The following is a 16,805-nucleotide window of genomic DNA, read 5'->3' as shown; positions in this document are numbered from 1 at the left end:
TTAAAAGAAAAAAAATACATAAATATGATAAACAAAGTGAATTAAAATCTTATATTTAAAACTAAAATAAAGGTCAAATGAATCAATCTGTTCTCGTTTATTTTTCAACAGTGACCCCCACCCCAAAATTGACAAAGTGTCTTTAGTATGAATCATGAAACCCAGCATCGCATTTTAAAAAGCACCAGCCTAAAGGTCTTTGGTCCATTGAATCATTTCAAGTCTTCAATCAAGATAAGCCCATTGGTTAAAGCAATCTATGCCTTCATTTGATCCATGGTCACGCTCGTTCATTTGATCCCAAAAACCAAAAACGCCCCACTCGTCTCAAATCCCCACTATGGACATTCTTCTTCCCTCTTCATCGATCATAAGAAAATATATAGTCAAGAGTTTGCATACGCACATAACTCTCAGTAATTCTTCTTAGTTCAATGCTACTATAATAAACATATTATTAAATGAGCAATTAACAAAGCTTAGATTCTGATATTACCATAAACTGCATCATTGGATGCACACAGAGTTAAGAAAACTCCCAAACTAGTATAACAAACAAGAAACAGAGAGTAAGGCCGTGAGGGGTAGGTACTTGGACAAATTTGAAGTCAACCTACCTACCAATATACCACTTCAATGCACTTCCCGGCCCCTAACCTACCAGCCTGCATTCTTCAGCTTGTTACCACCGTACAAACGAAAGAGACTGAAAGCAGAAATACAAGAGAGGACCACCATGGAAAGACTAGCCACAAGAGCACTAGCTATCCCTTCTCCCACTTGGTTACAGAACCTACCATACATGTTACATATCTTCATCCATTGAAGCTCTGTCTGACCCACCTTTGCAAACACTGCTGATTGTAATGCAGCTGCCACTGCTGAAACTGTCACATACGCCATTACCTGCAAAAATTTGCATAATTCTGTTTCTTTATAACTTTCAGTATGGATCGCTCAATTTTTGAGCAAAAAAAATGTTCAGGTTATGTTCCATTCTTAGGGTTCAGCCAAAAAAAAAAAAAGAGGTTCCATTCTTAGGGAAATGCCTAATTCATCTGTGACTTAATTCAAGGAATTGGCCAAGTTAGCTAAGGTTCAGACAAGTGGTGTTGTGCTTAAACCAGACATCAGTTCTGAGCGTGTAGCTCAAGTGGTAAGAAATGAGGTTAAGACAAAGGTGTTGTTAAGTTGCATTCTTATAAGGGAAAATTGCGTGATTTTTGTCATCCTTAAATCACTTGGGAAGTGAAAATTTTGTGATTTTATAAGTTGTCTCCCACACCTTATTTCATGTGGCACAATCTGAACCACACCAATAAATGCAACGTTAAGAAAAAATTACTTCAGAAAACTTCACAAAACTTTCACTTCGAGAGATCCTATTCATCACTAAACCACTTCTTTGAGGTTGAAATTACATTTTCTGTAATTGGGAAAGGAAGACGATGTTCTACGAAGGTCAGAGTGTTGGAAAAATTTTCATTTTCCATACCATGCCCATTGTGCTATAAATGTGGAATGAGAAATTGAAAACCCCAACAACCAGGAGGCATCTTGTGACCCCAATTCTGGAATTAGGTATGTCTTATGATGAATGACTTGACTTGCCCATCCTAGAAGTTATGCCGTTTGGTTTCCTTAAAGACAAGAAATAGGTCCGCTCAAATAATACCAGTTACCCCTGGATTACAAAGCCTTAAATATAAAACATCAACCAATTGGACCCTACTCTGACATATACATCCAATAATAATAAGAATAATATATGGTAAAGCAAACACAATTGGAATCAAACTTTTATCTATGAAGGAGGTGGTTGCCTTATTCCTTTCACATGGGTTTCCACGTTCCTGCCCCTTTGATCAAGTTAACATACTAAAAGCAGAACAATTCTGATATGCCACTTAAGAAATGGTTGAGAATATGAACCCCTAAAGAATCAGCCACCACAAGACTTAAAATTTGGTAAATTTTCACGCCAAAAAAAGGAAAAAAAAAAAAAAACCCTGTTTCAAATGGATATAGAAGACACAGGCTGCAGATGCCCTGAAAACTTATATAGTGACGGGTTCAATTTTAAGTTGAGAAAATGATAGCTAAGGGCACAATTTAAATTAATGGAAGTTAAAAGCTACACTGATCAAAACTGCTTTCAAGATTTATAGAAATAAGTTCTACTCTCTACTTCATTAAGTTTTTTTCAAAGATCCCTAAAAATTACAATCCGATCTTCCAAATGTTAAAGAGATTTTTTTCATTGAGAAGTAATAATAAATCAAAACATTTCTATAGACTTTGAAAGATCAAACGAGAAGCATTAATGATAATTTATTTGCGTGATCATTAAGAGACATTTTAAGACATTAACAATGAACCAAGCTGAGTCCTTAGTTGTCGTTTTCCTTTATGAAAGTGTCATTAAAGGGAACCATTCCTTTTGTAAATAAAACCAATCAAATATTGCTCATATAGGATCATTTGTCAGTTCAAAAATTCAGGCATCAATTCTGCCATTAAACTCCATTTCATCTGAGAAAAGGGATCATGGGGTATGAACCTGATCCGCCAAGAAAATAACCCAAGCCAAAGGCTTGCTGAAGAGTACAGTTGCTGCAACCATACTCACAGCACAGCGCAACCCCTGAATTAAAGAGTAACCCGCAGCTATCCCGTTGACTACAACCACAAACCTGCAATAGTTTTCACAATGAAAATAAACACAGGAAAGCCAAAATGTTCAGTTCATCGGCCTATACAAATGCGGGTTCAAGTCAGGAAACCCCAACCCATCAAAACTTTTGTTCCAAAGAAAATAAAGAAGACAAGAAGAATGACAAGAACTTACACTAAAACCTTCATGTCTGTAAACTTAGCTCTCTTCCGAATAGAGAAAATCTCTTTGACTTGTGAATCAGTCGCCACAAGAACAGCTGCGAGAATTCCCAGAGCGACAATCACACACCTCAACACCAACTCTACGGTTCTCACCCTCCTATCCAAAACCCTAACATTTGAGCCGTGATACACTGGCACAGTCCCCGGACTCGCCCCTACACCCAGATAGCTCATTTTCACCCAGACACATACAACAATTTTCCACGAAAGTAATGAGCTCTTCGCTACTTAAATAGGCCCTCCCACAAAGTTATTGCATCGGTTTCTGAAATTTGGGATTGTGACGATGGAGCTGATCTTGACAAGTGGTCAAAGTCGGAGGGCGAGAGGACAGAGAGAAAAGCGCAGCTCAGCACCTATAAACATGGGGTCATTTAATGCCTCTGCTTCTGCAATTAAGGACCGCAAAATGGAAAAGAAGAAAAAAGAAGGGAAAAAAATTGTGATTTTTAGAATTTAGAGCTACTTTATGATTTCTGGGAACAAGTAACAGATTAACAGTTTCACACTTTCACGTCCCTAGAAAAGAAAGGGGTCTGATAAGGTGAGGGTGGCGGTGGGGTGTCTTAATTGAGGTGGCGCTCTATTTATGATGCCCCATCTCTTTTGCTTTCGCCATGCCCCTCGGATTGGTTGAAACAAGTAGTGCAATTCTTTTGGCCACTCTTAACATCAATTTCTTACTGTATACCCACCTAGGGGTGTTCACCGTGCCCGGTAGCCCGGTGTGCCCGCCCGGGCCCGAAGAAAAAAAGCCCAGCCCAGCCCGAAAAATGCAGCCCGAAAGAAAAAAAAAATGCTTCTGGGCAGGGCTGATCACGGGCAGGGTGCCCTGCCCTGCCCGTCTGGCCCTGCCCGAAGTATATGTAATAATATTATATTATAATAACATATAATAGATTAATATAATATTTTAATTTCTGGTAAAAAAAATATAATACTTTAATTTTTCATTTTTCCCTCTTTTCCCCGTTCGGTTTCCCTCTCCCTCTCTGATTCATTTCGATTTCAGATCTCCAAATCGTGCGCCCTAGCTGTGCTAAGCTCCTCCCTCCGCCCAAATCGTCCGTCGTCGCCTCGTCGATCCGTCGTCGGTATCCTCCAGTTCCAAGGCTCCAGCTTGGTTCAAGATTTCCACGGTTATTTCAGATCTCCAAATCAGATTTGCGCCCTGGCTGAGCTCCTCCTTCCTCCCGCAAGCTTCTACTCAGTGCTCACCGGTCACCGTCGGTCCGTCGTCGCCTCGTCGGTAGCCTCCAGTTCGAAGCTCCAGCTCGGTTCAAGACTTCCACGGTTCCACTTAAGCTCGGCTCGCCGAGACCCTCAGACACCGACCGGTTCCAACTTCCAGGCTCAACTCACCGAGCAGCGACACCACCTCCATCTTTGCATTTTCTCAACCTCAACTCACCAAGCCGCCGACCAGTTCGAAGCTCAACTCGCCGAACACCAGCAACGACCAGTCGACCACCTCCGTCTTCGCAAGTCGCTGTGAGTGCTCACCGTTGGTCTCTTCCAGGCTCCATCTTCCTCCATCGACTCAGCTTTGATATTCAGCCAGTGAGTTTATTTTCAAGGCCGTCGCATATCGATTTTCTGTTGGCTGGAGAATTGTTCTGTTTCTACTTTCTAGCTTTAATCTTCTCCTCTGTATTTTTCATCAAATGGGATCAATTCAGTATCATTTATGTGGGAATTATAATTGCTTGCTGATCATTTATCTGGGAATTATAATTGCTTGCTGAGCATTTATCTGGGAATTATAATTGTTTCTACTTTCTGTTTCTACGGTCCCTCCCGGCTCCCATATCGATTTTCTGTTTGCTGAACATTTATCTGGGAATTAAAAATATGCTGTGTGTGTATCCTGAAGATGTATGGACCGAGGTAGCTTGAAGTAGGTCTAAAAATTGGCAAAGAAATTACTTTAAAGACGCCAGTGCCATGTTGGGAATTCATCACAGGTCTACCCCAGAAAATTAATTAATACATTGATACATGCCTGAAAGCATAAGTAATTAATTATATCCGATTTCAGTAACTAAGTAATTATAATGAAGTAGCAGCAATTTCAGTTTTATCATGGACTTGTTAGAGTTTTCTTGCCCTTACTTTTTCCTCTGTCAATTGGAAACTGATAAGAAATCAATAATTTGAAGAACTTCATATATGTTGTGTTGCCAAGTTCACTTGCTCCATGTGATGTAGGATTCCAATTGTGTATTATATAATTTTGCAGCTTTAATGGCAGAAGAAGCTTCTATTACATCATCATCATCCCAACCATCTCAGCCAGTTGGTGGAATGTCTCAAAGTGCTTCAACCCCTTTTCAAGCACCAACTCTTCCAGGACCTAATGAAATACCAAATCCTAATAGACCGAGTGAAGCTCCTACCCCTAACCCCACTCTTCCTATTCAATCATCTGATCCTGTGCTTACTTCTTCTACTCCCACTCCCACACAAACAGATTCTATGAGACAAGAAATAAATGTTGAAGGAAGGGGTACAAAGAGAAAGAAAAGAGAAACTAAGCACACATCAGAGGTGTGGGAGTACTTCGTGAGATTGCCAATAGAAGAAACTAATGGAGTGCACTTAGCAGCTTGCAAGTATTGTCATACTACTTATAAAGCTGATCCAAGCCGCCATGGGACAAATTCTTTACTAAGGCATATCCCAAAGTGTTCAAAAAATCCACACAAGGCCACTACAGATAAAAAACAATCTATGTTAACTCTTTTGTCGGGTCGGACAACTGGGCAAGGAAAATCCTTAGTTTCACATGTGTATGATGAGAAGCGATGTAGAAGAGCTTTGGCTGAATTTATTATTGGTGATGAGCAACCATTCAGAATTGTGGAGAAGCCTACATTTAAAAGATTGTTAAATGAGTTTGAACCTCGCTTTCCAATTCCTTCAAGAACAACAATTGGAAGAGATGTGTGGCAGTTATACCTTGGAGAAGTTAAAATATTGAAGAAATTCCTGAAGCAAAGTGCAAAGCGTGTTTGTCTCACCACAGATTGCTGGACATCAAATCAGAATTTTAACTACCTATGTTTGACAGCACATTTTATTGATGATGAATGGAAGCTGCACAAAAGGATTTTAAATTTTGTCATGATTGAAAATCATAGAGGTGATACTATAGGGAGGACCATTGAGCAATGCTTGCTGGATTGGGAGATTGAGAAAGTGTTCACTATAACTATGGATAATGCCTCATCTAATGACTCAGCTTTGGGATATCTGAAAAGGCGTTTGAGGAGCTGGAAGGGCTTACTTTGTGATGGTGATTATCTACACCTAAGGTGTTGTGCACACGTCCTAAATTTGGTGGTCAATGAAGGCATTAAAGAAATGAAAGACAGCTTTGAAGCCATTCGAAATGCTGTGAGATATGTTCGTTCTTCTCCTTCACGCTTTCTAAGATTCAAAACTTGGGCTGAAGCTGAAAAAATAGATACCAAGAGTCTTGTTTGCCTTGATGTAACCACTTGATGGAATTCAACGTACTTAATGTTAGAAGCTGCAATGAAATTTCAAAAAGTATTTGAGCGAATGCGTGATGAAGATGATGACTATACTTCATACTTTAGCTCAAGCACTTCAAGCTCAAGGCGTGATGCTTCTAGTTCTGCTAGACGGCAGCGTGATGATAACTTTTCTGGTCCTATTATTGATGATTGGAATAATGCTCGAATCTTCATCAAGTTCTTAAAGGTCTTTTATGACATTACATTGAAATTTTCAAGCTCCCTTTCTGTATCATCAAATGAATGCTTCCACCAGATTGCCCGTGTTAAAAAAATGCTGCAAAAGAATATCATGAATAATACTAATAACTTGTTGAGAGAAATGAGCACCAGCATGCAGGTGAAATATGACAAGTATTGGGGTCAAACAAATAATATGAATCCATTGCTGTTTGTGGCTGTCATTTTGGATCCCCGATATAAACTAGCATATGTGCATCATATGTTTGATCGTCTTTATGTTGATCCTGAAGTATCTTTGATTATGAAGGAAAGGGTCAAAGATTGTTTGTATCGGTTGTTTAATGAGTACTCTGCTGGGACTTCTATTGAATCAGGGACTATCTCTACAAGTACAGTAAGTGGAACTTCATTGCCTTCTTTTGATGATGATGATGATGGTGGTGAAGAGGATCCAGGTCATAAGTGGTTAGAATCTATGAAACAAAGAACCTCAACAGATCCTCAAACTGAGTTAGATAGATATCTAGCAACAGACTCAAGAGATGAGATCCCTTCTGCAGCTGAGTTTGATATACTGTTATGGTGGAGAGCTAATTCAGATAAATATAAAATTCTCTCTCACATGGCAAGAGATGTATTGGCTATGCCAGTTTCTACAGTGGCTTCTGAGTCTGCCTTTAGCACTGGAGGACGTGTGGTTGACCATTATAGGAGTTCTATGTCTTCCAGAATGACAGAAGCATTAATTTGTAGCCAAAATTGGCTACAACCTGGGCAATCAATGTCTGAATTTGTTGACAAGCTTCGTGAATTCAATAATTTTGATGAGTCAGAAAATATCCTTCAACTTGCTAGTAATCTTCTAAACCTCAATAATTCATATATATATATTACTTCATAATTTGGTGTGTAATTATTCTTTGATTTTTTTTTCCCTAGGTGTTGCTACATCTGGAGGGGAGATTGGTGATTGAAGGGTTATTTTATAAGCATGATTGGTTAAGTTGGTAAGGTGCATCTATTCATTCTTTAAAATTTAGAAGTACATTTTTTTAATTGTTTTGTTTCTAATATGTTAAAGTTATAGTTATTTTTATTTGTATTTTTCAGGTGGTCCATCTTTTTGTGGAAATTGTGGAGAGTAAAGCTTCAATTATAAAATTGAGATTGTCTTGCTTTAAATGGATTGCTGATGTTATTTAATTGGATAATTGTTAAGATATGTTTTGGATGATTTCTGGATGATTTCACTTGTTTTGGATTATTTCTGGATGATTTTTATGTGTTAAAATGTAGAATTATAAAATGTAATTTTCAGGTATGGATAGAATTTTTTTTCCATGACATGAGGGCAGGGCATCACTCTTTGGGCAATGAAGCCCGCCCTGCCCATGCCCTGCCCATGCCCTGCCCAAAATGGTTAGGGCTTCAACGGGCAGGGCCGGGCATCGGGCTGCAATTTGCAGCCCGCTCTTACTTCGGGCAGGGCATCGGGCAGGGGTCCTGCCCTGCCCAGCCCTGCCCATGTGCACCCCTATACCCACCTTTAGAAAATGGAAAATGTACATTAGGAAAATTACATAAAAGTTCCAAATAATATTATCTCCAGTCTTAATTATAAAAACTGACTAATTTAAAAAGATTAAGAAAATGAGTTAAATTAATTATTTATAATAAATAGGTATTGTCTTTCCTAAAATATCCTTATTAATCAAGTGTATTGGCTAGAACTGGATTACTTTGAAAAAAAATACATAAATATGAGAGACAAAGTAGATTTGGGTTTTATATTTAGGATCAAAATAAAAATTAAACGAGGTCTTATATTAAAGACTGAATGTAGTATAATTTATTAATTTAAGGCTTATTGAAATCTTAAAATAGATACGAGGTACTATGAGACTTAAGGGTAATATATTCTAAATAAAAAATTACATTATTGTCCATGTTCCTAATTGATAAGCTCATGGGCGTGGACGAACAAGTTAATTAAAAGCTATTAACAAGTTAGGGAGTGTTAATTGACAATTAAATTTATGAGATAATATAACATCCACATAAGATCAAATTATAACAAAAGAGCATTATGTAACAATTTTTAAACTAAAATCATGCGTGACAAAAGCATGCAAATTGATATTATATTAAATGATGGGTTTATATTATAATTTTGTTGCAAACAACCACTAACAAATTCAACTAACAAATGCATGGGTATGGATTAACATGTAAATGGCAACCTATTGACAAGTAAGGGATTGGCAACTAAATATATGATCACGTAAAATCAAATTAAAAAAATTCTTATATAACCCACAAATTCATTCCTCCATCAATCATGCCCTAAAGTCGATGGCTGAAAGCTGCTTAACCTCTGGACTCCTTTGATCCCAAAATCCCACATTGTTTTTGACTTTTTAACATCTTTCAGCAGTTAATATATTAGTATGGAAATCAAATGCGAAATAAGAATGATGTTTCTGAGCCAGAAAATTCGTACTTGAGAAATCACCCACTGGACTATAAGATTACAAAAAGAAAGGGATTGAAAGAATATTAAGTGAGTTTTAAAATAAGAGAAAGGTAGAAGATAGATAGAGCTGAGATTCTTCCTTTGATTCATGTTTGTTGGTGTTTTACTGATTCCCATCGTTAGAATCTGATTCATGGACGGATCAATGAGCTGTAAAACAAGGACAGATACCGTGGGTAAATTGCATATAGCAGTACATTAAGAATTTAGGGAGCTGAATATCATGAGTACGATGCTTGTTTTTTTCCTGGATCAAATGCATCACTTTGTATTTGGTGTGGTGAGATCCAATAAGGCTCAAAGCTAACGAAATGCCAACAAATTAACTGTCATTCAATGCTTTCTCACGAGGGAAAACATGCTTTTCATGATTTGCAGTATATACCAATATTTATTCAAAAGTGACAATATATAATTTTAGTCGTTTCATTCATCCTGGCACACTATATTCAGTGTAACAGCAAAGTTTACTTGTGCGCGTGTGTGTGTGAATTTTTGTGTGTGTAGCACTAAATGGGATAGGACTAAATTGAAGCCACATAAACTGGGAGCTACACAGAGCCAACAAATTAATTAATAGTAGGGGACAATTTTTTGTACTAAATTATATAACAAACCCTTCACTACAAAAAAAATATAACTATAAAATATTTATTTATATATATATAACTTTCAGCAGTTATGCAAAATGTCTTGCCACTGAAAGTACACTTTCAGCGGTGACTTTTTAAAATAACCACTAAAGGTCAATTTTTAAAAGCGAGACTTCTAATGCCACTGCTGAAAAGGCTGTCATAGCTGAAAGAAGCTTTTAGCAGCAATTCAATATGTTGCCCCTAAAAGCACCTTTCAGCGGGGACATTTTTGGTCACCACTAAAAGATAGTTTCAGCGGTAGCTTTTTGTCGCCACTAAAAATTTATTTCAACTTTTTATTATTATTTTAAGTTTTTTATTTAAAAAAATATCATGCTTAGACAATAATTTTGTTCATTGATATGATTTGTTATGAAAAATAAAATATTCTTACATATTGTTGTGTTACAGAGAGAGAGGGGGGTGTTAAAGAGATAATATGACATGTGTGAGAGTAAGCGAGAGGGAAGGAAGAAGGAATGTGTGTGTGTGTATGAAAGTGAGTATTCTAATTATGTGTGTGTGAGTTAAATAATCATGATAAAATTTATAATGAAATTTTATTTTTTTTTATATAGCATTTTTATATTTCATAATTATAGATATAAATAATACAATAGCTTAAATAATTGAAGTAAAACAATATGACAAATAATATCGTATGAATTATATTTTTCATACAAAATAGATACTATAAATAAATATTTTAATCAAATGAGAACATTAAATATAAATATTTAAAATAGTATCATTATTTAATAATATTTAATATAATAGCTTTTAACAGTGACTTTTGGTTGTCGCCAAAGGATAGTTTCTAAAAGGTAGTTTTATTGGGGACAAAATGTCTATTTCAATATTTTATTACTATTATATATATATATATTTGATTTTACAACTATTATCATCAAATTCATTTCAACTTAATGGCAAAAAGAAGAGACGTAGTAGAAGGAGGTTAGTAGTTTGAATCATAGAGGAGCTATATTTATAGTGATAATATCCAATTGGTGACATGGCACATCAAGGTGTGAACATGCGGCATAAGCAAGGTGGCAAGTGATGTGGCGACAATTGGTGGGTGGCCGGCAGTGATGTGGCAACTGGCCAGTGATGATGTGGCAGCAGTCAATAGCCAAGCGATGATAATGTAGTAGTGGCTAATGGTGGTCCTATTTTCTCTGGCAAAAATTCACTGCTAAAAAGGGTCTTCAGCAGTGACCTTTGTATTGTCGCTGAAGGATCTTTCAACAACAACTCTTTTTGTCACCGCTGATAAGTTTTAACGATAGTCGTTATGGTAACTACTTGGCTGTCATTGCTGAAAGTTAATTTTTTTGTAGTGCTTGCACTTATCAATGTTATTTACAAATTTTTCCTAATTTGATCTTATGTGAACATTATATTATTTTATAAATTGAGTAGTCAACCAACATCTCCTAACTTGTCAATAGATTGTCATTGACTTGTTAATCGAGACCCATAAGTTTGTTAATGGCTGTCTACAACAAAATTATGATATAAACCAATTATTTCATCTAATATTAGTCTGCATGCTTTGGTCACATATGATTTTAGATTAAAAATTGTTATATAATACTCTTTTATTATAATTCGATCTTACGTGGAGGTTATATTATCAAGTTTAATTGTCAACTGACACCCCCCAACTTATCAATAGTTTTCTATTAACTTGTTAACCCACACCTATAAGCTTATCAAGTTTTATGGGCCTCCTATTCATTTTTAGATTTCAAAAGACTTTAGATTAATAAACTTTGTCGCTTGGGATTTGCGTGTATATTTGAAGACCCAGGTTTTAAATTAAAATAAATAATCTTAGACATTATAAGTATTTCATGCGACGAACTTGCCCAAATATTGTGGGATTTATAATTGTTAGCTTTTCTTAAATTTCTATCAAAATTGACTTTGAATTATACGTAATAAATAAAAATTATACCTCCTATTCTTAATAAAAGAGCTAGTTTGGAATTGAATTTGGTCTTCCATTTTGTACCCCCAAATTTGTAATTCATTATTAATTACACATATTAAAATATTTTTATTCAATGGTAGTCATGATTAAAGGTACTTTAGAACAAAAAGTCCAAAATGATGTAAATAAATAAAATAAGTCCATACATTTCTTTTTCCACAGTTTGACATTCACTTTACTACAATCTTACTATGTAGATTTTAAAATTAATCACCCTTTAAATTTATAAATTCTGCAATTTTTAGAGAAGAATTCTTCTTTTAGAAAAAGCGCTTAAAAGAAGGTTCGTTATCCGCGTGGCCAAGAATTTTCCTCACCAAATAGCTTTTGAAAATGTGAATTGAAGACAAAATTGTTATGTTAATCATTTAGGTTAGGGAAAACTAATTTGAAGATCCTCATAGTTTTCATCAATTTTCAATGAGGTCCCTATACTTTTTTTTCTTTTTATTGAGTCCTTTAATTTTATAATGTTCAATCTATTAGTCCCTTAGAGTTAAATCCGCAAACAGGGTTAAGTTTTCCGTTAGTCAAGTCTGAAACATCTATGCCCTTTCTCCTTCCGCCATGGTGGACTTAGCTCTTCCCTCTCCTTCATTCGTTCAACAAGCTTATCTTCTTATTCACCATTCTCCCTGCTTTTTACCTCTCCATAACACCTTCCCTTCTCCTTGGCTATAAGGTCACCGGACCCTCTTTGGCCATCTTGCAGTTGCTTGTCCATTGCCATTCAGCTTGAACCTCGTTTGGAGAATTACGGTAACAAGAAGAGCATTAAAAAAGACGAAATTGTTGGATTTGTGAAAAGAAAATTGGTGAGTGATTCTTTTAAGCCCAACACCCAAAAACAAGAATTGTTGCAGAATCATCCATGGAGATAAAAATAAAATAGTACGAGAATCTGGGTTCCTCTAGCCAAGCAAAATTAAATTTATAGCTAAAATCATGGAGAGGTTGAAAGCAACGATGAGCCAATTATCAGTAGGGAGATGGTGGATAAAGAGACAAAATCATGGAAAGAGTGAAGGAGAGAGGAGAGCCTGGTTAGATATGGTGGAAGGAGAGCGAAGGCAAAATGTTTCAGACTAGGATTAACGGAAAATTTAACACTGTTAACAGATTTAACTCTAAGGGACTAATATATTTAAAATTATAAAATCAAAGGATCCAATAAAAAAAAATATATAAGGATCTGATTCAAAATTGATGAAAACTGTAAGGATCCTCAAATTAGTTTTCCCTTTAGGTTACATACCTGAAAGATTGATCTCGGAAAAATTACGCACGGGTCCAAGAAAGAAATTTTAATCATCAAAGTCCTACAAAATGTCAAAATCACTAGCAAGTCCCAAGGGACCTTAGAATATTATATTCTAATTGTAAAATGATATTATTACCCCATATATTCTCAATTCATATTTTCTCTGTCATTGTGATTAATAATCTTAACAGTGACTATTAACAATCTAATAAGAAGGTGTTAATAACCTAAGCAGTATCCGCTGACAACTTTTTTATTGGATCACATAACCTCCATATAAGAGTAAATTATAACCAAATAGTATAATACAACAATTTTAACATTGAAATTGGAAGTTTCTCATAACCATTAAGAACTTTAACTAAACCCAATAGGATTATAGTAAAATTTTAATATGGAGATCTATTGACAAACTCAACGGTGAGTATTAATAACCCAAGGAGAGCTGTTGACAATTTAGGCAATATTTGTTAACAAGTAACTTTATAAGATAATATAACCTCTACATAAAATCAAATTATAACTAAATAGTATAACATAACAACTACATAAGATTAACTTTAACACTATTTAGTTGTAATTTAGTTAGTTATAGTTGTTAGAGGTTATATTGTCCTATAAAGTCAGTTGTTAACAGACACTGTCAAAGTTGTTAACATCTCTCTTTGAGTTATTAATACTCACTGTTGAGGTTGTCAATGGATTTTTACATTAAAATTTTACTATAATCCTATTGGGTTTAATTAAAGTTCTTAATGGTTTCGAAAAGCTTCCCATTTCAGTATTAAAATTATTGTATTATACTATTTGGTTATAATTTACTCTTATATGAAGATTATGTGATCTTATAAAAAAAGTTGTTAATGGATACTATTTAGGTTGTCAACACCTTCTCATTGAGTTGTTAATAGTTGCTGCTAAGGTTGTTAATCGCAATGACAGAGAAAATGTGAATTGAAAATCTGAGAGGTAGCGATGTCATTTTACAATTAAAATATAATACTCTAAGGTCTCTTGGGATCTGCTAGTAATTTTGATCTTTTATGGAACCTTAGATGAATAAAGTATTTTTGGGACCTGTGCGTAATTTTCCTATTGATTTTTGGTCCGTGGTGGGCCATGTGCGGGTAGGTTTGTGACTTTGGGTAGCCCTGAGGTGTGTGTATGCGTGTTCCCACGCGGGAATGGAAAGTGAAATTTGGGTTAGTGAGTCGACATAAATCATTTGCCTCATGACCCACTAACAGATCAACTACTTCATTCCACTTAGCACCCTCATTCACATTACTTTCACAAATTAATACTATCACAGTACCTTTTATTATTTGCCATTTGCTAGTGTGCCTCATGATGGAAATAAAAAAGGAAAAGAAGGAATGACTAAAAATTCTAGAATATTTGAACACTACTCATGAGATTTAAAAATTACTACTGTGATTTAAAGATTAAATGCGGAGATTATTAACTACTCTTCCGGTCCTTATTATAAGACCCAATTTGACTTTTTATTTGGTCCTAATTATAAGACCCAATCCATTTTCTCTCTTATATTTATGCATTTTTTTTCAAGATAATCCTTCTAATAATGATAGTTTTAGCCAATATACTTAATTAGCAAAGATATTTTAAGAATAACAACACTTATTTATTATAAATAACCAACTTAACTTACTTCCTTAATCTCCTCAAATAAGTCAATTGGGTCTTATAACTAGGACCGGAGGAGTATTTTGTTTTAGACAACTATTTTATTTTAATTATGAATATCTATTATTTATTGTAATTGCATTATAAAATGCTGCGTCTTTAATTCTTGAGGTTAATGTTGAAACCATAAAATAGTCCTCGACACATCTCATTCCATACGTCTTAAAAATTATTTCCCCCTCCCTATTTATCTAGCTTTTTTGTTTTTTTTCCCTTCTTTTCCTCCCTTTTTTCCAGTCTCTGTTTCCCTCCTTTTCTCCTTTACCCTTTCCTGTTCTGCGTCACCTTATTGTATTGCAATCCATTGATAGCTCATCATTGTACCAATGAATTGATCTACTTTATTTTGGGTTGAAAAAACTATTTTGAAGGTCGCTATAATTTTTTTAAAATTTTAATTTAGTACCTATATTTTTTCTTAGTTAAATCATTAATTTTGCTCTATTAACGTCATTAATCCTTACATAAAGACTGAAAATAGTAATAGAACTAAGTTACAAGAGCTAATGTTACTGAAAAAAAAGTAAAATTAAATGATTTAATTGAGAGAAAAAAACACATAGATATCAAATTCAAAATTAAAAAAATATAGGCACCTCTAATTTTTTTTTGGTTTTAAGAAAAAGTGAGCGATTTCAATTTCTCGCAATTAAATTTAACGCTATGTTTTTTCCCTCTTCGGTATGTGCATAAAAGATCTCTAGGAGTTCAGTTGACAACAAAAATGGGATTTGAAAGAAAGACAAGAGGTCATAAATTGTGACACAGACTTCGAAACTTTCACGATGGTGTGGGTGCCGTAGGCTTTTGTCAACGAGGACACGGAACATAGCATCCTAAACGCGTTCTTCTTTACTTTTGTTTTTTAAATTTTTTTATTAAATATGATATTATACGTTAGGGAAACGACAGAAAAAGATCTTCAAAATAATAAAGTACTAGAATCATACATTGAATTTTCATAATAATTAAAAAAATGCACACTGGTAAAAAAAAAAAAAAATGCACAGCCCTTCACCCACAAATAGAACAGGTAATAAGTATTGGGCGTAGCCAACCCGCCAAGGTGTGGGCTACTCCAACCGCATCGCTTTGAGTTCGCGGGTTAGCAAGTTGGCCCACTTTTTTTTTAAATTTTTTTTATATAATTCCTAATATATTATACAATGTAATTAAAATATTTGGACTATCAAATTCTACATGAACAATTGAATATTGTCTTATTCATATCATTACATATGTAATTAAGCACTTTATATATTTGTGACTATGTGTGTAGTTATATAAAGAACATCATCCATCTTTCATTTTTCATTTATTTGTTGCGTTACTATATAAGCCTTTATAAGATTAAATAAACATGTGATACTTATATATATACATAAAATATCTACTTAATTAATTTGGATAAGAAAACTAGTTAAATTAATTATTTATAAAAGATATGTGTTATTTTTTTTAAAAAAATATCTTTTTGAATTATAAATTAATCTTCACATTATTTTATTATAACCCACTACTCAAATTTAAGATTTCAAATCCAATTTTAACATTTCAAACTAGCCTCAACCCATACAATAATAATAGTTTTTTATTAAAAAAAATATTAAGGCAGGCTCGGGCTGGCATAAGTAGCCCGCACCACTTTAGGCTTGCACCACCACGGGCTAACCCGTATCTGTACCACTAGCCCGCTTTCCCATCTCTACCCACAAACCCCGCTAGCTGCAGGTGTTGACTGGATGGGAGGACCGTCACCCCCCCTTTTTGGAAAAACTGTAATTTGGGCCAAAATTTTGGATTTTTTCCCCTTCATGTTTTATTATTCATTTTCATTGGGTTTTTGAAAGATAAAAACACTTAAGAAAGTTATTATGCAAAAAGCCCAAATTAAACCAACAGGGATTAGGTCTATCGCAAGGGGTTAGATTCTCACAATTTGATGAACTAAGATTTAAATATCAACTGAAAGAGGTACTCATATTTAGTACTCGACAATACCTCGAATATGATTGCTTTTAATAAGAGGATATTTATGCTTTAGCCGGAA

General features: G+C 34.9%; 1 protein-coding gene across 1 annotated transcript; it reads right to left on the bottom strand.

The window, feature by feature from the left end:
• Positions 1 to 414: 414 nt before the first annotated feature.
• Positions 415 to 3,390, bottom strand: LOC114714931 (CASP-like protein 2B2). The gene is made up of 3 exons (XM_028899721.1): positions 2,849 to 3,390; positions 2,561 to 2,693; positions 415 to 906 (listed from the first exon to the last, which is right to left on the bottom strand). The coding sequence occupies exons 1-3, from the start codon at positions 3,070 to 3,072 to the stop codon at positions 658 to 660; spliced, it is 606 nt and encodes a 201-aa protein (XP_028755554.1). The 5' UTR covers positions 3,073 to 3,390; the 3' UTR covers positions 415 to 657.
• Between the last annotated feature and the right edge of the window lie 13,415 nt (positions 3,391 to 16,805).

The sequence above is a fragment of the Neltuma alba genome, unplaced genomic scaffold, assembly GCF_004799145.2.
Source record: "Neltuma alba isolate B1F8T4 unplaced genomic scaffold, ASM479914v2 tig00011554_pilon, whole genome shotgun sequence".
Taxonomy (NCBI): domain Eukaryota; kingdom Viridiplantae; phylum Streptophyta; class Magnoliopsida; order Fabales; family Fabaceae; genus Neltuma; species Neltuma alba.
Note: the sequence above shows the minus strand (reverse complement) of the source record. Positions and strands in the feature narration are given on the sequence as shown.